The 22,978-nt window shown below is 33.8% G+C and overlaps 1 protein-coding gene across 4 annotated transcripts in view; it reads left to right on the plus strand.

The window, feature by feature from the left end:
* Rab3-GEF (Rab3 GDP-GTP exchange factor) overlaps window positions 1-21,064 on the plus strand; it is a 265,816-nt gene extending 244,752 nt beyond the window's left edge. For all 4 annotated transcript variants that reach the window (XM_069826882.1, XM_069826883.1, XM_069826884.1 and 1 more), the window contains one exon: window positions 11,251-21,064. In XM_069826882.1, coding sequence (XP_069682983.1) covers window positions 11,251-11,370 — 120 coding nt within the window. In that variant the 3' untranslated portion in view covers window positions 11,371-21,064. The remainder of the gene's footprint in view (window positions 1-11,250) is intronic.
* The last annotated feature ends 1,914 nt before the right edge of the window (window positions 21,065-22,978 follow it).

Genomic DNA, 22,978 nt, shown 5'->3' on the forward strand with positions numbered 1-22,978 from the left:
TCATCATCTTCGTTGCAAGTATTAAACCTTTTGACTTGTTACGATCTCAACAAAGAATTTATAAAATTAATTTAATTAATTAAATTAAGTAATTACAACAAGTTATTTTAAATTTTGTTGAATTCTGAAGTTTAACCAGACATTAAAATAATACTGGTGATTTACAAATTTAAAATCATTTTTGTGGTAAGTCTTCAGTGTTATTTACAGTTATTTATCAATAATACCCAGAGCTGTTTTTCGTGGATATGTGGGAAAGATATTGAGAAGCAACCATCAAATAAATATTTGGTCTGTAGCACTTCATTTTAGAATCAAAGAACATAAAGGGAGTCATATGATACTTGAAAAATTGTACCTTTTCGTCCATATCTGTAGTATTGTTGTACTACCATACGAAGATGCTTAGCTAACTAATAGTTATATACTTTTTTCTTGAATTTTAGTGTATCACAAGAAACCTGGAAATAGAGTTTGTGCGGATATCAGCTACATCTTTTTTCCTGGTTTAGATATGCACTTTGCCCTGATGGTCATCTAACCTTGATACAGGGTTAGTTAAAAGTCCCGCACCACCTAAATAACTTTTGAAGCATGTGGTTCAGTGACATGAAACTTGGTATGTGGGGATAACCATATACTAAGAACTCAAAAATGGTATTACCGAGTTTTTTCTACTTTCGGTTTAACTGGAAGTAACTCCAAGTCTCTTATTTTAAATGGAACACCCAATATATTTTTTTATTTTTGAATAAAGCTCATTAAGAGCTTTTCAAAAAGTACCCACACTCGATACTTTTGTACAAATTCAGTGTTGCTAAGTCAATAAAACAGAAAAGTGTATCGAATATTAAAATAATAAATGCACCACCTAAATAACTTTTGAAGCATACGGTTCAGCAATATGAAACTTGGTTTGTGAGGATATCCATATGCTAAGAACTCAATAATGGTATTACCGAGTTTTTTCTACTTCCGGTTTAACCGGAAGTAACTCCAACTCTCTTATTTTAAATTGAACACCCAATATATATTTTTTATTTTTTAATAAAGCTCATTAAGAGCTTTTCAAAAAGTACCCACTCTTGATATTTCTGTACAAATTCAGTGTTGCTAAATAAAAATGGAAGTGGTGCAAGATATTCCTAAAGCCTCATTAAATCATTTCTTAAAAGGTTTCTATGATCGAGTGACACATTGTAAAGCAGCTGAGGGCTCCCAATTTGAATACATAATTTAGAAGGTGAGCTAGCTTTGTTTTGTTTTGTTAAGGAAGGAGTATTTTATTATTTTTATGTTCAATACACTTTTCTGTTTTCCTGACTTAGCAACACTGAATTTGTACAGATCGGGACGATATTGAAATACAAACTGCTGAGCCATTTATACCCGAACCCACGCTTTCAGAAGTCGAAATTGCGATAGAAAATCTGAAAAAGTACAAGTCTCCAGGTATCGATCAAATTCCAGCAGAATTAATACAAGACGGTGGAAGTGCATTATATAGCGAAATTTATAAACTTGTACTTGCTATTTGGGAAAAGGAAATTGTACCAGAACAATGGAAGGAGTCCATAATTGTACCTATTTTTAAGAAGGGGGACAAAACCAACTGTGGTGACTTTCGAGGAATATCACTTTTGTTGACGTCGTACAAAATTTTGTCCAATATTCTTTTGAGGAGATTAACCCCGTACGTAGATGAAATTATTGGGGATCATCAGTGCGGTTTTCGGCGTAATAGATCGACTATTGATCAGATTTTTTGTATTCGGCAGATAATGGAGAAAAAATGGGAGTATAAGGGTACAGTACATCAGTTATTCATAGATTTCAAAAAGGCATATGACTCGGTTAAGAGGGAAGTATTATATGATATTCTTATTGAATTTGGTATTCCCAAGAAACTAGTTCGATTAATTAAAATGTGTCACAGTGAAACATACAGCAGAGTCCGTATAGGCCAGTTTCTATCTGATCCTTTTCCAATTCACTGCGGGCTAAAGCAGGGAGATGCACTATCACCTTTACTTTTTAACTTCGCTTTAGAATATGCCATTAGGAAAGTTCAGGATAACAGGCAGGGTTTGGAATTGAACGGGCTACATCAGCTTCTTGTCTATGCAGATGACGTGAATATGTTAGGAGAAAATACACAAACGGTTAGGGAAAACACGGAAATTTTACTTGAAGCAAGTAAAGCGATCGGTTTGGAAGTAAATCCCGAAAAGACAAAGTATATGATTATGTCTCGTGACGGGAATATTGTACGAAATGGAAATATAAATATTGGAGATTTATCCTTCGAAGAGGTGGAAAAATTCAAATATCTTGGAGCAACAGTAACAAATATAAATGACACACGGGAGGAAATTAAACGCAGAATAAATATGGGAAATGCGTGTTATTATTCGGTTGAGAAGCTCTTATCATCCAGTCTGCTGTCCAAAAATCTGAAAGTTAGAATTTATAAAACAGTTATATTACCGGTTCTTCTATATGGCTGTGAAACTTGGACTCTCACTCTGAGAGAGGAACATAGGTTAAGGGTGTTTGAGAATAAGGTGCTTAGGAAAATATTTGGGGCTAAGCGGGATGAAGTTACAGGAGAATGGAGAAAGTTACACAACACAGAACTGCACGCATTGTATTCTTCACCTGACATAATTAGGAACTTGAAATCCAGACGTTTGAGATGGGCAGGGCATGTAGCACGTATGGGCGAATCCAGAAATGCATATAGAGTGTTAGTTGGGAGACCGGAGGGAAAAAGACCTTTAGGGAGGCCGAGACGTAGATGGGAGGATAATATTAAAATGGATTTGAGGGAGGTGGGGTATGATGATAGAGACTGGCTTAATCTTGCACAGGATAGGGACCGATGGCGGGCTTATGTGAGGGCGGCAATGAACCTTCGGGTTCCTTAAAAGCCATTTGTAAGTAAGTAAGTAAGAATTTGTACAGAAGTATCGAGTGTGGGTACTTTTTGAAAAGCTCTTAATGAGCTTTATTCAAAAATAAAAAAAAAATATATTGGGTGTTCTATTTAAAATAAGAGACTTGGAGTTGCTTCCGGTTAAACCGGAAATAGAAAAAACTCGGTAATACCATTATTGAGTTCTTAGTATATGGTTATCCCCACATACCAAGTTTCATGTCACTGAACCTCGTGCTTCAAAAGTTATTTAGGTGGTGCGGGACTTTTAACTAACCCTGTATATATGATAACCATGTCAGCTTTGTTTAAAAACTTGTAATGCTTCCAGTATAATAGATAAGGATATAAACACAGAATTGGGGTTGCTTGTGATTTGCAGAAACAGAAATAAATGAGTCAATTCATAGTAGTGGTCTGAGTTAGCAAATAGCGCCATTTCATCAAAGGAAATTTGCTATTTAATTTTCCCACAACATACTGAACAACTATTACTAGAAGAAACTACAGACAAATCTGCATTTATTCCTAAACTGTCAATGTATTTAATATACTGCATAAATAAATACATCTCGCAACAGAAAAACTATCTAGTTATTAGAATACTTATTACGTATCCAGGAACAGTTTAGGAGTTATTGAAAAATGAGCTGTGAATTGAGTGCATATTTGTTTGATGTCGTCTGTGTGTCTCTGTCCAGGCTGGTGCGCTGAATCTTGCTCTGCATCGAGTCATTTCCATTAGGGTTGCACAACGGATGATTTTGTCGCAGCGTCCCCCCGCCTGATTGCATGCTGTTGTTTTGTTTTGGTTTGTAGTTTAATTTTACTTTTCATTTATCCTTTTTTATTTAAAGAGTGTTTGTTCTCTGCAAGAGTGTCCAATATATGCAGAAACAGTTTGAATTTTATAGAAAAGTTTGCTACATAATATCTTAAGGTACGGTCACACGTCACTACTTTTGCTGCGCAACATTTGTACTGCAGCTGCAAAAGTTGCGTGTCGTGTTCACACGTAAGCCAAAAGCAGCGTGCTGCACGCTACTTTTCGTGCTGCGCAACCCGAGTGCAGCAAAAGTTGCAACTGGAGGTTGCGAGTCTGTTCACACGCAAGGCGCTACTTTTGCAGCCGCAGTCATGCTGCAGGTTTCCATCTCCGTGTTGACTTCTCAATATACATTTTGTGGTTATGTTCGCATTATTAAGAAACTCATGCGAAAGCTTACTTATCTATTATTTGCTTTTCTGTCGTATCTAGTATTCAGAAATTGACATTATTTTTACTATGAAGCTTTTAAAAACGCCTATATACTTAAATGATAACCTACAGTATATTCACGTAATCAATGTTGGCAACCCTCCTGTTTGGAACTACGCTATGGAAAATTTAAAAAATGAATTATATTGTCAGCAATTATGCTCAGACTGTGTTGTGTATTTAATAGCTGTTACAAATAATTTATTTTCATCACATTTAAAATTAAAATATATCGAAACAATAAAAGTATTGGCACATTTGGTTGGCAACACTGGTGCTATCTACAAAGCTGAGAATTTCGACATGGGACGGAAATAATGTCATGATATTGGGGGATTCGCGAAATGGCGGCAGAGGAAATGGGAATATTAAAACATGCATCTTGGTACACAATAAATTTCGATTAGATATTTTTAAATGTTAACTCATGCTTTCAATGTCGAAAACAACACAACAGGCTGTATAATAGATCCTTCTATCAGCTTCGAATTGAATACAACTCAACCGGAAGATGTCAACCATGAGAAGAATCAAATTTATGGTCCAACTGTTCCTTATTATCTACATATGTATAAGTTACAAACTATTGAAATTATTGGGTTATTAGTGGGTGCTAGAGGCACGATTACAAAAAAATTTATTAATTTCTGCGAAGAGTTAAATCTTGAATCCTCTTTGGCCAAGACTGTTTCTTTGATAGCTCTAAAATATTCAATCTATCTTCTGAGAAATGACATATATAAAGTAAATTAATAACACAATAATAATAATAATATTTTTCACAAAAACAGTTTTCATAAAATTGTACGTATTTACTAATACTCGTATATTTGGTATACTTTGTCCTTCAGGGCAACCCCTATTTTAGGGGAAATTTGAAAATTAATTAATTACGTGTTTTATGGGACCGTAATTTCTGACTTTTCATGATGGAAAATTGACCTTATTCTAATTTGTACATTGTCTAAACTATTGTTACTCGCATCCTATATTTATGCATCTCTGAGAAAGAACAGGTAGAAGATATTGCATTTCAGTCAAAACCTGTTCTCACATTACATCATTACGTCCCAGTTGCATACCATACATTCCTAAAATCCATTTAATGCATATACAAGATTTATTGCTGTAGTTTTTATTATACACACGTGATATACGAGCATTACCAGTCATAAGTAGCTCTTAACACACTGTAATCGAAATCACCAACTGGAGAACAGGATGATAGTCCGCCACTATGGCTCAGTATATAGCGCGTGTCCTTTGAACCAAGTGGTGAGTGGTTCGATTCCTGATGTGGGTGAAGATTTATCTCCATTCCACGTCTCTAGGCCAGTGGTTCTCAAACTCTTTTAACCAATGCCCACTTTGTCCCCCACCCCAAAGTTAAATGTAACAGTCTTGCTGATATCAGCAATAGTGACTGTATATTCGTGTTACATTGTGGTTTCATCTCTAAATATGTATAAATAAAAACTAACTAAAGTCCACACCTGTGGAGTAACAGTTAACGCATCTAGCCACAAAACCAGGTGGCCCGGGTTTAATTCCCGGTTGATGCAAGTTACCGGGTTGAAGTTTTTCCGGGGTTTTTCCTCAACCCAATATGAGCAAATGCTGGGTAACTTTCGGTGTTGGACCCCGGACTCATTTCACCGGCATTATCACCTTCATCTCATTCAGACGTTAAATAACCTAATATGTTGATAAAGCGTTGTAAAATAACCTACTAAAATAAAAAAAAAAGTAAAAATAACTAAATAACTAATAACTTTATCTGTAATGCATTGGTTCAAACACTTCAGGTCCTTCAAAAGAGTAATTTACAATTCATTTTTATATTTCAATATGGCTGGTGAATTATTAAATAAGTATATAATAAATTTTCAATCTTAAGACATATCAACTTGCAAATGTTTATTTGCTATTTAATAAAATATATGAACGTTTTCGCCGTTTGGGGCATCTTCAGATATAACAAAAAACATATAATCTGGACCTATAATAGTAAATTATGCAAATAACAAAGAATAAAGAACAATGTATGTATGCAATACATGAGATTCATGAGCTTTATGTAAAATATGACATAATACAGGATAATTATTGATATAATCTTTGGATTCTGAAAATGAATTGGATGGATATTTTATACATATAGCTCATGTTACAAATAAAATATACAATTATGATTAAAATTTGTCAATAATGTTAAAATGTTAAAATTTATAATGATGATTGATAAAATAGATATTTTAAGAGTAATCATTAGCTGAGGATTGTCGTAAGATATAAGATAGTTTGCGTAGCTGATGTTCGTGTGTTATGTATATGTTTCATTGAAAAACGTTCGCTAATGAACTAATGTTGTTTTATGTTGAAGATTGCTGTTACGTGTAATCATATTTGTTGAGATATTTGAATGAATGCTCGTTGGTTATGGATGTCGTGGAGTATACGATGATTTCGTAATAGATAAATCATAAGTTAGGTATGAATTTCAATCATTCAAGAGATCGTTGGCTTATGAAATGGATGTTGTTTGACGTATATTTTTTTTTTTTATATTAGTCTTTGAAGCAAGTGATTGTGGGTTAGGTTTCCTTGGATACTTCGGTTTTTCCACCCATTTTAATTTCATTATTGCTTCATTATCGTTCAATCTTCATCTCTTTCTCTAAATAACTTCTCTAACTTAAAATGTACGTCCAAACACTGAATAAAAAATAAGAAGTAAGATAATTTCAAGCTGTTCTGCAGTTTATTGGACATTCTGACATAATTTAGAATGTAACAACACTGTTTAAACCTTTTATTTAATTTTAATAATTATATATATTTTGAGGATGATAACCCTTGTGCATGATAGTGTATTGTTTGTTAATGTTGTGCACTTTTTAGATAATTTGCTGTTTGTTGTGTTGTGTGACAATGGCCCATCACTCAACGTTAAGAAAACTTTCAAACAATTTATACACCATTCGAAAGAGCATCCTGAAATATGGCGAAATCTCTAATATTACATCCTGCGATGTACATAAGAACGATTTATTGAGAGTTAAAGAGGCAGGGGTGAGGGTCTCCGCTATCCAGTGGGAGTCTATTGTGTTTGATCTGGTGGGCACAAGGATTGAATACGTATGAAACAGCGTAGGAAGTGAGCCACACCTTCGTTTGTCCTATAGATATGGTTAGAAATTGATAGGTTTAATTAGCACTAACGATACATGATTATAGAAGGGCAATTGGTACATGTGAATTTCATGTGGAAGAAAGTGTCATCAACAGTGCCGGATTTAGGTCTAGGCAACCTAGGCAGTTGTCTAGGGTGGCAATTTCAGGGGGGCAGCGTTTTTTCTCTCTTTCTTTCTCTTCTTGTTTTGTTTGTTTGTTTTTTTTTGTTTGTTTTCTTTTTGTTTTTTTTTTTTTACAGTAAAATTTGTTTTCAAAACACTTGTATGTAAATCGTTTCTTAAGTTTGTTCTTGAACATCTTGTGGAAGTTAGATATTGTTTTGTTATCGCATTGTTGTGGTCGTGGCGAGAGTAAAAGGAAAGTGTGCAGCTGCATAGTTATATAGCAATGCCAGTATCATGTTATTATACTCCTAATATCAACTGTTTGTATAAACAAGAATGCATTGCTGAAAACCAAATTGGATGTGTGTTTATTTTATTATCGCTATGAATAGTAACCTGAACTCAGTTACATTTCCAATATAATATATCGTCAACAGTACTATTTTAATCATTTTCCAGTATGTGCACTATATAATTCGATAGATTTATTCTGCAAAGAGTTGGAGTTTATTTTTCAATTTACTTCATCCTAGCTATTGAAGTAAGAAATACTCGTAATAATTATACTACCAATGCTTAAAAATAAACCACAGCCTGCCTTTCATAAATCAGTCTTGTTTCAACACTCAATCAATCAATCAATCTTCTTAATGTATCCAGCTGTTTGCTGACAACATAAAGTCCACTATAGTCCACTGTAGTCTATTCAGTTGTTGTTTTTCACGAGAAATGAGGGGTATTTTGATCGGTGTTCATTATAGATGCCTGTTGCTAGTAGCCAGAGTTGGGGTGTAGTCAATATATACTGCAGAGCTGTGTCTTCTGCAACTGGTACTGATGATTTTAATTTGTTTCAACAGTGAATAAGTCCGAATATATTTCTTTGCATCGAGTCTGATGTGCTTCGTCAGATCGACTTTGATGACATCATCAATGCTTTCTCTGTGAAGAAAGTGCGAAGGAAAACTTTTTATAATTCACAAGTGAGATGCATGCATTTATTGTTTTCTGAATTGTAACATTTCATTTAAAACTAATTTAAACTAAACTTGACCTGTATAATATCTGCTTATAAACTGTTTGTGGGAGTTGGGGGGTGGCGGAAAATTTTAGCACTGCCTAAAGGCGAAACTATACCTAAATCCGGCCCTGGTCATCAACTCTCTCTGGTAGTTGGTGCAAGAAACTTTTGTGTTTCGAACATTTTTTTGTTCAACTATCATTATCATTCACAGGAGAATGAATTTGTTGAAGGGGAATAAGCAGGAACTGTCATAGTATTGGTGAGTGCGTGTTTGATTTTATGTTTGTTTAGAGAATTTAATACGCATTTATTGTAATATGTTTAAAATTCCTGATCACTCACTCACACACTCACAATATAATAGCAGTAGACTACGTAAAATTATCAGTTTAAATATGGGTCCCAGAATTACATTTCCAAAAATGATGTATAATTGTTTAGATATCCCACCCCTGCCTCTCTAACTCCCTCTAGCTGGTTCATACGTGCATCGCAGGATGTAATATTAGAGATTTCACCATATTTCAGGATGCTATTTCGAATGGTGTATAAATTGTTTGGAAGTTTTCTTAACATTGATGATGTTCCCTTGTGAGTGATTTTTATAAAATTTTATGAAGGTGGTAGTAATTGTGGTGTGATTGTGTGAAACATTTACTCCCTTGATGCCAGGAATCTTAGAGAAAGAAATAGAATAGAACTAATCATGGATTACATTTCACCAACAATGGGATTATCAAGAATGTCTCTTTTACACTATATCATGTACCAGACAATCTTTTCTTATATTTCACAATGTCTGTACTTGGGATATCCTTCAGATTCTGGTGTTACACATGTGTTTTTAAGAGTATAGTATTCTGCCATTAGTAAATCCATTAAGTCAGCCCTTTTCATAAATGACTTCTTAGTCATGTCCTTACAGGATCTCCAAAGTAACTTCTTTCCCTTTTACAGTCTCATTAATACCATAAAATGAAATTTGAAGCATGTTTATAGTTGTAAAAACTAATAAGCTGAAAGAAACTTTTACACTGAGACATAATAAATATGACAAACTATAGAAGAAACATCTAAGCATTTCAGCTTAACATGTAACTTGAACATATTTTATTCTTCTTTCATTACGTAATTTTTTATATTTTAATTATTTTAACTTTGAAAGTGAGACAATACAATGGCAAATCCTCAGATTCGTCTTGCTAAATATCATTTTGCTATCGCCAGTTGTACCAATGCCAGATAACACAGTTGATACAGCACCATTGAATAAATAATTAAAAAATAGTTTTCATCATGTTACCAAATATATTCCTGTTTATATTTTATATTCTTCAATTGTCATTAAAATATATTGAAATTAAATCATTCACTTTGAACCCAAATTCTAGAGGAAAAGGATATACTGTGGATACACATACGTAATTAAATTTTGTATTAACTCTAACTGTATGCACGACACTTTTTCACTAGGGAACTGTACCGGTATGTGATGAATTTAGTTTTTAAACTGAATGGAGGAGGATGCTTGAATAAATAAGCGAATAAATAAAATTAATTAAAGAATGTAAAATAAATAAATAATGAATAAATTAATCAATCAATCTTCTTAATGTATCCAGCTGTTTGCTGACAACATAAAGTCCAACATAGTCCACTGTAGTCTATTCAGTTATTTTTCACGAGAAATGAGGGGTATTTTGATCGGTGTTCATTACAGATGCCTGTTGCTAGTAGCCAGAGTTGGGGTGTAGTCAATATATACTGCAGGGCCGTGTCTTCTGCAACTGGTACTGATGATTTTAATTTACTTCTTTTGTGGTTTATGGATGGACAGTATAGAAGAATGTGTTCCAGATCTTCATCATGATTATTACACCACAGACAAGTAGGATTATCAGAAAGGTGAAATCGGTTGTAGGTACAATTGAGTGACAATGTGACCTGTTCTGGCTCTTGTTAAAAATGTTTGAACATGTCTGGGCAAGTTTTTGTACATGTCCAGGTCATTTGGTTTCTTTTGTGCAGACTGTAAAATTTTTCGTCAGAAGAGAGCCAATTGTTGATCCATATGTTTGTAAAATAAGACTTTACTGAAGCAAAAGCACTGGATAGAGATATCACTTGAAGAGGTCTTGGTTGCAAATATGTGGCCTGTTTTGCAATATTATCGACTTTCTCATTTCCAGGTATACCACAATGACTAGGTATCCATTGAAATGATATTTCAATGAGGTACCCACATAAGCTGCGTTAACACCAACGCAGTCGCACTATATTTTTCACTGTTTATATTCATGGAGTCCCTCAATGTAAAATTCTCCGGAGGTAAAATAGTCCCTCAATCGGATCTCTGGGTAGGGACCGCACTGAGAGGTGCCAAGAACCGTACTAAAGTACTTATTTGGAACACCAAAAGTCACACCGTCCAGTCAGTCAGAGCCAAGTTTAATATTGAAAAGAACCATATAATGAGACAAAGAGGCAAATATAATACCAAAAGGAGTGAAGTATGGTGTCAGTCCAATGTAGAAGCAAAATCCATGAAGAAATTAAGCCAAGAATAAATGAATAAATGAAAAAGTATACATAAATAAATGAAAAAAGTATGAATGAATGAATGACTGAGTGAATAAATGAATGAACAAACGAACGAATAATAGTGTTCATGAAATATTTTTTGGAGGCCGCAATTTGCAGTTGTACCGGTAAGTATTGTTGGTTTGTGTTGCAGTCGGACCAGATCTGCTACGCAGTCCTGTGCGTGTTCTCGTACATAGCAGCGGGACAGGAGCAGCGTCGTCTACAGCAGCATGCCGGGGCCGAGCTCCCCGCAGCAGCCCGGCGTCACTGACCCCCATAGCAGTCCCGTTCCCGTCGCCCATCTCTGCAGTTCGCATTGGCAAGCAACGAGGCTTGTGTGGTGTACTGCCTTCCCTGGACCTAACCTCTGGTACAGACGTCATGGCCTGTCAGAGAGGCGAGCCCACCTTTCGTTATTCGTCGTTCCTCTATAGAAAAACGTGCAAAAATGTTTTCTCCTTTCGTTTTGTTTCACATTGTTTTATTGTTGTAAGGAGAACATATTTTTACATTTATTTTTATATGTAGCTGAGATTATGAGGAGATTTAATCGAACATTAGTAGAGAGACGAAAAATACACGTGAATAAATAGATAACTGTATAATGAGAATCGTTTAATATATATATTGATTTTACAGTGATAAAAAAAAAACTCTTCTCCATTAAACAACATAATATACGTGCAAAATTAAACAGATCTATACAATTATCATTTGAGGAGCTTGGTATCAAAGTTGGACAGCTCCACTTTTGCTTTTCTTACAGGAGAGGCGAAAAACTAGATCCTTGGAAACCAATGTCACCGTTATACGTAGGCTACATTTTTTTTTAAACATTCTCATGGGTCATAGAAACATTTTTTCAGTCTCAAAATGTGATTAAAATTCTGTGGCCGGGAAGAAAAAGGTCTTAAGTAATAATTTTATACTTTTCTGGAGAGCAGTAGAAAGATTGAAATTGATGTCAATTAAAGAGTTTTTTTAATTAAGAGGTTTTTCCTGGATACTATTTGTTTATATTTCTTCTAAAATAGGTAGGCCTTATTGTTGCTCATTTAACAATTTTTTTTATTATTTCCAAAAAAAATAGCCGCACTTTTTAAGACTGGAACCCAAACTGAGTAGAAGGGACTATTTAAACATAAGACCTTTTTCATGTCAAAATAAATGAGAAATATACATTATTAGGAATGCAAAATGGGTCTTGAACAATTATAGGACTGTTTACCTGGTGCTTAAAGTTTTAAAAGGAAAGGGCATCAGTATGTGATAAAATGGTTAAAATACAAGTTAGACCTTTTTAATAGGGAAGCATGGAAAGTAAACATGTGATGGTTTGTAAGGAATAAAGTATTAAATATTCTTAAGTCCTTTATTCTGTGTGTACTCGATTCAAAAAGTACTTAGGACATATGGTAACGCTCTGTAAATCCAGTCAGGAGTCTTATTTGACTTTAGCCGTTTTACCAGATTGTAGAGAATTGTTTCTGCTTTCAGAATATATAAAAAGCTCATTTTCACAAAAAATTGACTTACGACCTTTTCCTCCCGACCACAGAATTAATATTCAGGTCGCAATTTAAGTTTAAAAAGTGGACTTGTCCATCTCTGAAACTAAGTCATGGAGTTGTCTGTTTTTGAAACCAAATGAAGCCATATTTAAAGTGGAGTTGTCTGTTTTTGAAACCAAATGAAGCCATATTTAAAGTGGAGTTGTCTGTTTTTGAAACCAAATGAAGCCACATTTAAAGTGGAGTTGTCTGTTTTTGAAACTAAATGAAGCCATATTTAAAGTGGAGTTGTCTGTTTTAGAAACCAAATGAAGCCATATTTAAAGTGGAGTTGTCTGTTTTTGAAACCAAATGAAGCCACATTTAAAGTGGAGTTGTCTGTTTTTGAAACCAAATGAAGCCACATTTAAAGTGGAGTTGTCTGTTTTTGAAACCAAATGAAGCCATATTTAAAGTGAAATTGTCTACTTTTGAATCTAAGTTTCTTCTAACTCGGTTTTAAAGCAAATTTACGTAAAACAGTACTTATTCATCCACAAACCGATTATATAAACAATCAGCCATGTTGGATTCGCAATGCGTGATGGAAAAAGGTGGTACGAATGTGGACTTCTCATTGGCTTCTGAAGGAATTGTCCTAATTTGAAACCAAGCCACAGTGGAGTTGTCTACATTTTGATTCTAAAGCTCACAATTAAGTGCTGTTTTTGCTCTGTTCTGTCCGTTTTTGAACCTAAACAGTTCCAGAATCGCATTCAGCATACAACATTCTATGAGAAACAATCGATATCTCGAAATTGCAAAAAATGGAGTTGTCTGACTTTGATACTATGTTCCTCATTTTTTCTAAGTACGGTATTAGTAAAGCTTTTTTTTTTTATTGATAACAAAAGATTCGGGTTGAAATTTTTCCATTATTGAAAATATGTGTGAACAAACTACGATGTTTTAAGGTTGAGTTCACATCTTTCTTGAGATGAGAAACATAAGTGAGAGGCTTTGAAATTCTTCTCTTTGGACTAAGTGCAATTTACTGGCCGACAATTGAAAAATGAAAATGGGAAAAGTAAACAGTTGTATCAAAGAATGGCAGGTGGTTCAGAAAACATGAAGGTAAAGGTAAATCTAGTCTTTGAAATGTTTTGTTTCCTGATTTTATATCTCAGTCATGAAAAAATAATGATTGAAGTCACCAATAAATACTTGATCCGATATCTAATTCGATCTTGAAATATTTTTATGTTGTTTTAATTAATTTGTTTTAGATAATCAAACTATCGTAATGGAAAAAGCATCAAATACGATATTCCCATATGCATTTTTATTATATGAAGTGTATTTTAAAACAACAGAGTTATACATTTCACTTTTCAGATGTCCTTCCAGGTAATCAGACAACAATTATTTAGCATGCTTGAAGGAAGGAAGTTGGACCTAGCCTTCTCTGACAGTTTGTGGGACACTTTTGTTGGTTTAGGCAGGTTGTTGGCAAATCAAATATCAGGTTTTTATATTCTGAAATTGCTGTCTTCTCTTAATGCAATAAAGCAAATATATATAAATATGTATATATTAATATTTATATATAATTCAACCATTGGAGTTTTATTTTAAAATACGGACAATCTGCTGATATTTTATATACATGAAATGTTTACATTGAAGTTAAAGTTCAGTAAAATTTGGACTTAATTGTGAGGAAATTGCACATCTGCTGCCATGTTTGAGTGACTTTCCATTGAACCAACAGTTAGTGATGTATAAACTTTATATAATTATGTTATATATTTCTTTCTTTTATTTGACAATTTTATATATATTTATGTAAATATATACCTGTCTTGTGATGAAATTTAATTGCACTACTGTTTAGCATCTGTAGATTGGTATTATCCGGACTTGAGGGCTGTGGACCCTCTAGCCCAGATAATAGCAATTCTAATGACGCCGGCCGTGAAAGCCTACATTCTTTGTTTAGCATCTATTTAAATTTCAAAACCTAAGATCTTCATCAGAGTTCAATCATCGAGAAAACTTCCTGTGTCTTATTTCTTCTTATATTTAACTTTTCAATAATTTTTAGCATCTATTGGGTTAAATACAGGGCGAATCGTAAGTAGTGTCATTAATTTCAGTGGGTTATTCTTTGAGATATTTCAAACAAAAAAGTTTAATACAATTTTCCTCGTTTTTGCTTCCTTTTCGAGATAAAAATTGTTTTATATGAAACATTTCATAGCGTGTTTTGGGAAAGCCATTGATTTAATTCCCAATATGCTGTCAATTTAAGATAATAAATTTATGATGATAAATAATAGAAAGAGTTTTAGTTTTGTCCTTTAAATGTGCAAAAATTTGATCAGAACAAATGTAACTTTTTGTTCTGCAAATTAATTTTTCAATGTTACATTTGTTCGGATCAAATTTCTGCACATTTAAAGGACAAAACTAACTATACCCGACCTCTGGCTACTAGCAACAGGCATCTATAATGAACACCCATCAAAATACCCCTCATTTCTCATGAAAAACAAGAACTGATTAGACTACAGTGGACTATACTGGACTTTATGTTGTCAGCAAACAGCTGGATACATTAAGAAGATTGAAATAATTTTAGTTTTGTCCTTTCAATCAATCATCTATTACCACAGTACTGCCCGTGCCTCACTTCCTGAGCTGTTTCTTTGCGGGGCGAGACACAGAGGGACAGGGTAGGAGGAGCTGCGTACCGCATGTGCCTACTACCCTACGTTCAACACATCAGCCTTCTCAGGATTCCTTTCGTCAGCTATGGAGCAAGATCAGCCATTGACAAGCGAATGTATAGGCTGTCCCCCCACGAAACAGATTGTCCCCATCAATTCCTGTAACTAAACACTAATACCAGTTGTAGACTACAGTCTCTACAAGACATTATAGACCTAATCGTGATTATGGTAATCACGTGTACACATCCGTAAACTCTTTCTTCAATGGCAGTTTTTCTCAAACTTTTTCCACCGCGAAACCCCTTTTAATCTAAAGTGTAACTGCGGAATCCCTGTAATATTTTATTAGTGTTTAAATTAACAGACAAGTGAAAGCTAGTATCTCAATAATTCTGTTCAGTGGGACGAATGTTTTTGCCTTTTAAGCCTGCAATCTGGTTTTATGGCAGAAAGTTGTAGTCTCATTTCTACTGTACTTCTGCATTTTGTCTTTTCGATATTTTGTTTTAGTGAACAGATGCGCAGAGAATCCAGTGATGAAAGTGATAAATATTATGGGTATTTTCCGTTTTAGATGTTCATTAAACATATTATTATTATTACGCATATTCTTGGATTATTATCATTATTATTATTATTATTATTATTATTATTATTATTATTATTATTATTATTATTATTATTATCGGCGGTTTCATGTTATTATTGATTCATATTTCCGTAACATCTATATATTTTTATAGTATCCACTAAGTATAAAATAGCCACCGGAGCAGTCCAGTCGGCTAAGGCGCTTGCCTATAGATCCAGAGATGCACTCGGGCGCGGGTCTGATTCCCGCTTGGGCTGATTACCTGGTTGGGTTTTTCCCCAACCGTAAGGCGAATGTCAGGTAATCTTTGGCGGATCCCCGACTTCATCTCGCCAAATACCATTTCGCTATCATCAATCCCATTGATGCAAAATAACCTAGTAGTTGATACAATGTCGTTAAATAACCAAGTAAAATCGCATAAGGCTCACGGAACCCCAGAACATACTTTGAGAAATGCTGCTCTATGGTATTCAGCAGTTGTCCAAACTGAACGAAGAGTGGCCTAGTGTGTACTTACATTTTAGGAAATCGCCATCAGAGATAATAGCGATAGTGGTAACCACAATTAGAGTATCCAGTATTATAACCAGTAAAGATCCCTGCGATGGCGCAGGATAATGTTTTCAGAACATGTAATATGCTGCCACGTTGCACCTCCCGTGACGTTCCGAGCAGACCTAAGAGTTGTGGTTATAAGCACTAGGGAACTCTCGGTTCAGGACGTGAGACACGTGCAGTACACTGCTCTCTTAAATTGACTGAGTATAGTGGGAATTAAATCAATGTCTTTCCCAAAACACGCTATGAAATGTTTCATATAAAACAATTTTTATCTCAAAAGGAAGCAAAAAACGAGTAAAATTGTATTACATTTTTCTGTTTAAAATATCTCGAAGAATAATCCCCTGAAATTAATGATATTACTTATGATTCAATCTGTATATGGAATTTCGAGTTCACGTTATATGCATTCTAATATAGTAGGGTATACATTTACTGAAAAGGATAAATAGACATTATTTAAGGTATTAAAAACCACATGGTTCCAATATGTGAATTTATATGCTTTACTACATTTTTCATCTATTATGATATAATATAAGATGACAAATATGGAAGCAGCCTGTGTAATTTTTATCTTAGATGTTTCATATGTCTTTGGTAGGAGGTTTGTTTTGGTTCAAATCTACATGATACTTTACTTCATGTTAAAAAATGTAAAAAACCAAGTAATGGCATAGATGTTTGTTGGACTATTCATTACATGACCACATGAAGAGATCAACTGATTAAAAATTGCAATGTATTTCCCTGAACTTTCTTACACGACCAACAAAATTAAATTGTTAGCATGTTAATATATGAATTGATGTGCCAGAAGAAGTTAAAAATGTACGTGTTTTGTTATTGAAGTATCGTCTGTATTTTTGTTGTCTGTAACAATATATAACAGCGCTATATTATTTAAAAAGATTATAACCTCTATATATATTATTATAAACTGAAAGTATTACCATTTTCAGCATAATAAAATCACAATACTCTAATTAAAATTTCAATAGTATGGTATATCAAGTTAATATTATCTTAAATGTGCACATGGAAGTTTCTGCAACATGTTATTGATTAGGAAAAATTTAATAATACCACAGTATGAGGTAAAATTTTAATTTGAAATTCGATCATCTATTTCTGGAACGCTGTTTGGAATGTAAAATGGACTTTTTTATGGTTGACTTGCTGATCCCTGCCTTTTCCATGAAGTCCTCCGAAATTCAACATGACATATTGCTAGTGTCAACTCCAATCACTGAATGTCACAGTTACAGTAATTGTATACTGTGTTGTTAACTAAGCTATACCACAGGTTTTTATAAGGTGAAGTTTTTTTTTCTTTATTTATTTTTTTTGCTCAAGTCATAGGCAACATACATTTCCTTGTAGTAGTAGTAATATAATCCCCAAATGCTTGGATATATTCCATCTGCTTTCTTGCTTCCCAATAAAGTCCAGTCAGCATTCTTCTAGGTAATATCTTGAAAGCTAAACAACTCGAAAGGTGATCCTTATTCATTGCAGAATTGTATTCACGACACAGGATATAATTTGGAGAGTTGAAGATTCCAATTTTATAAAAGTGTGCAGCCAAATAGTCGTGGCCTGTTAACAATCTAAATATTGCTACAGCATCAAGTCTTCAGTGTTCGAGAATTAAGTATTTATTTTGAAATATAGGTGCCCATGATTTATCATTACTTTGAATTTTGAAGTGCTCCAACAGTTCTTTCTGAAAGTTTCTTTTAATTATAATTTTTGCAGAAAGGTAGGGTAAAGTTTGATTTGGTTTTCTGTAAAATTTTGCTAAAAAATAAGCAATATCATTACTGTGGATCCCACACTGGGAGGGTATCCATTGAAGATGGAAACTTTTAAAACGTGATATCAAAAGTCTAAAATGTTATGTAAAATGTAAACGTTGTTGGAGAGAGTTCTAAACTAAGCTCATCAGGTTGATCAGGAAAAGAGGGCCATTTATGAACCTTGTATTCCCTACCTTAGTGCCAAGTATAACATCCCTCTCTTCAATTGGTCAGTGACAGGTTTATTTTTTGGTGCTCGGAGTTCTTTACCAAAATTTACATATCATTTTGTGCGAGATCGTGCGTATTTGCTTGGTTTCCGCACAAAACCAATCCGCGGAAAGTCTAAAATTCCACATTCAGTATTCCCAACCTAACACACATAACAATTTCCTTCTTCTTACCATTTAAGTGACATATTGATTTTACTGCTTTAGGCTTTTAACATATTTTTAGAGACGTTCAATATAGTAATAATTATAAATTGGAAACTTGCCACTGCAATTTCACCTAAATTGCACTCTTAATTATTGTTTTTAAATATTTGCAAAAATTAAGTAAACTCTACAACTCCACTAAAGTTACTGCATTCGTGATGCAAGTAACATTAAGGAAAAATCAACAAGATTCCAGACTCATCATAGACTGGGGGGAAAAAAAGACAGACGTATATCACGACCTGCTGGAGTATAGTAAACACAGAAAATGTTTTAAAGCAACAATGTTGAAGATAGATATTTTTGTTTTGCAAATTTGCCATCATTGAACAGAAACCAAGGTGGAGATTTCATTGTAACTAATTAGAAATTCCTCTTTCAGGTCTGTAATAAACGATCTTCGCACAAAATAATGTACGATACACGAGCAGTGTTTTCTTTCAATTCTCGGATATTAAAAAAGCTCGCTTTTTCAAACTTTTCCTCGAACATGAAAACTTCAACATACCGCTCTTGTAATGCATATTACTATTTTAAAACAATTATCAATATCATCTTTTGAAATTCAAAAAATCATCTCGCAAATTCTTAAAGATTCCCTGCAGATTATACAGTTTCATTTATACCACTCAGAAGATCTTAATTAAGGATATGCTAATTTTAAATAAAATCTTTTATTTATAAGTATAATTTTAAGGTCATCTTCTAAGATTTTATTTTATAATTATTGATAATCAATGGTGCTTAATTATTACATTTTATTTTTATAACAATATTCATATTTAATTAATTGTATTTATTTGCTATTAATTTCCGGATCCTCGTAGTCATCCTTAATTAAAGCCGGACGATTTATTTCTCTCTGTCTCTATGAATTATGTAAAATTAATACTTCCATAAAGATAAAAGATAACCTCGTAAAAGGTAAAAGGTAAAGGTATCCCCGTAACATGCCATGAAGGCACTTGGGGGGCCTGGAGGTAGAGCCCCATGCTTTCCATGACCTCGGCACTAGAATGAGGTGGTGTGGTTGGCACCACGCTCTGGCCGCCTTTTACCCCCGGGAAAGACCCGGTACTCAATTTTATAGGAGGCAGAGTGAACCTCGGGGCCGTTCTGAAAGTTTGGCAATGATAAAAAATCCTGTCGCCACCTGGGATCGAACCCCGGACCTTCCAGTCCGTAGCCAGCTGCTCTACCAACTGAGCTACCCGGCCGCCAAAAAGATAACCTCGTATTGGTATAAATACAGAATTTTGCTGTAATGATATTTTTGTTTTCAATGCATAGGTATAGATAGACTACAATTGAGAGAGAGAAAGTCTTGGAGTTGACATTAAGCATACATTTTCCTGCTGGATGTTCAGAGCTGTACAAGAGGTTTCTGGTTTACTTATTATGTTCCTGAGCAATGCTTGATCCAAGTTCTAGCTTTGTAAGTGAATTATAAACCCCATCTTCATAGACCTAATTTATCAGAGCATTACTGTGCCAGTTTTACATTTATTTAATGTATCTAGTTATATTAAACTTTAATCAGAAAGAGTAACATTACTATTAACCTAGAATTCACGTTATCAAAAAACGAAAGCCCCAAAGAGGAATGGCAAATAAAAATTTCTTCTTTCCCCCCAACAAATAATATTTGTCATGTTTGTACTTTAAGGAAATATGCAAAGATAAAAATAGAAGCATATCATAAGTCTGGAGCATTATTGTACTGTTAACATGTAGAGAAAAGTGTAAAACAAACTTAATTATTATTGTGGATCCAGGATTAGACATACGCAGTTTTTTATGTGCTGTTCTAAAATCAGTTATTAACAATTTAAAATACGGTATGCATTTCCTGTTCTTAAGTGACTTATTTAGGAACTAATAAAAACTATTGATTCTTACAGATACCTATTTAAAATGAATGCTCAGTGGAAGTTAAAGGTATTTGAAAGGATAAATTACCTATAAAACGAATATCTTGAGAATCCTTTGTAATATGAATTACCATCCCAGCACATATAAGTAATAATGCCTTAAACAATGCATGAGCTAGTAAATGAAAAAAAAAAAAGCCAAAACAGGAAAAATCCAAGTAGGTTTCAAAATAATAATATTGCCATCTCAACAGAAATAAAACAAATTAATTACAGGGTCACACAAAGAATGAAACAAAGCAGCAGCAGCAGCTGTCAAAATAAATAGTACCCAAAATCTCACATGAGCCTTATTGTATGTCTGCATTTTTAGCTCGCCACATATTCTTGGAGTTTCTGACCAAATAAAGATTGATTTGAATCAAATTTAATTTGAATTGTAACTATTTTGAGGAAAATCCAAAATAGGTCTTTTTTTGGGAAGAAAGTAAATGTTACCTATGTGACATATAAAAGAATTTTACAACATTCGACCATAACTCCCCCTGGAGGCTAGCAAAAAGAAAAAAAAAAGTGTTCATCATATGCGTATTGGAATCTACCAAACCCTTTTTTTCATGTTGACATTTTTTTAAGGTATATGGGGAAAAAAATAAATATAATTGTTGTTACTTTGTAAAGAAAGAAGGATTAGGTAGTCACATTTATTTTCAGAATTGGTAACTTTGATAACTCTTATTTTTCAAACTTAGATTGAATTCTTTATGCTGGAAGATTTCTGCAATTAAAAATGAAATATACAATTGTTACCTTACATTATTTATGTTACTAAATATTGTACATTTCATTTTGCAACTGTCATTTTGAGAATGCTCTGGTACAATTACGCGGCAACTTACTATACTCCTGATGCTTCGAATTGTCTGTCAGTGATCAGTGTTCTTAGCTGTGATGTGTATATAAAAGACATTTAAAAAAAAGCGTTAAATTTGGTGGAATTATCAGTGACGGCACACATCTAAGGTGGGAGCCATCAGGGAACCAAAGAGATCTTTCATTATTATTTACTTTAATTATTTTAGCAGAAGCTTGTCCTCTCTTTCTCCTTGAGGCTCCTTCCTAATGCCGTCTCCAGCGGTATTGTTATAGTTCGTATTGACTTCCCAAGTTAATATGTTGACTCTGGAGGTTTGTATGTCGTATTTTTTATATTTAGGATCCCGAATCTAATCACCTTGCATCGTATGACTGCAATATTAAACTAATGCAGTAATTTCACCTTGATTCATATTCTTTATCCATACCAGATGACGAAGGTGTAATGATATTTTTAAAGAATATTGTGTCGTATTTGACTGCTGAAAGTCGAAACGTTGTTTGCACATTGAAATTAAATTTTGATTGAAGTGTTACCTTTATTATGTATTTGGTCTTTGCTCTGTAAATCTATCATCTTGAAACAGACAACCAGTGGAATTCCATTGTTTTTTCATTCATTTAATGTTCTGCCCAAGGGCAGGTCTTTCCCTGCAAACCCAGCTTTCTCCAGTCTTTCCTATTTTCTACCTTTCTCTTTGTTTCCTCATATGATCCAAATATCTTAATGTCGTCTATCATCTGATATCTTCTTCTGCCCCGAACTCTTCTCCCGTTCACCATTCCTTCCAATGCATCCTTCAGTAGGCAGTTTCTTCTCAGCCAGTGACCCAACCAATTCCTTTTCCATTGACTAGCACTTTTAAGAATTTGTTTTGACTATTCCAAAACAGAACTTACTACCTATGCCGCACCTTGGTTGTGAATTTTGTATTTTAGAGTGCTTTTCAATAATATTGTACAGATATTTATTACAACTGTACGAAAATCAGTGGCTGATTACACACATTCTTTAAGGTACTCATCTACCCTTATTTTTTAATTGTGCTTAAAAAATTTGACTTCATTTTTTATGTCATTTGAAAGCTTGAACTTTCTTGTTTTCAAAAATGTATCAGTTTTGTCTCTATGATGTTTGCTTAATTAATTAGCTGACTTTTTATTGACCGAAACACCATTTTTTAAACCGGAAGTGCAGTTGTGCAAGTGTGAATCTGTCACATTCTGTCAGTTTTATATATTTTTCGTGTAATATCATTCGAATTTGGCAGTAGAGTTTGACTGTATTATTTTTCATAGTCAGGAAGCTGTATCTTTGGTTTTAAAATTTTTCATAGCCTCAGGATGTAGATGATTTTTCTCCATGTTTTACAGCATTTTACAACACTAATGTTAATCCAAAGTGTAAGTTACTTAGAATTGGGATATTTTCATCATTCTTGCACCAAAATGAAGCCGATTATTGTAGCTAAGTGCCAAACTACAAACAGTATCCTACTGCTTAAGAAAGTTAATTTA

This window comes from Periplaneta americana, chromosome 5, assembly GCF_040183065.1.
Source record: "Periplaneta americana isolate PAMFEO1 chromosome 5, P.americana_PAMFEO1_priV1, whole genome shotgun sequence".
NCBI classification, from domain to species: domain Eukaryota; kingdom Metazoa; phylum Arthropoda; class Insecta; order Blattodea; family Blattidae; genus Periplaneta; species Periplaneta americana.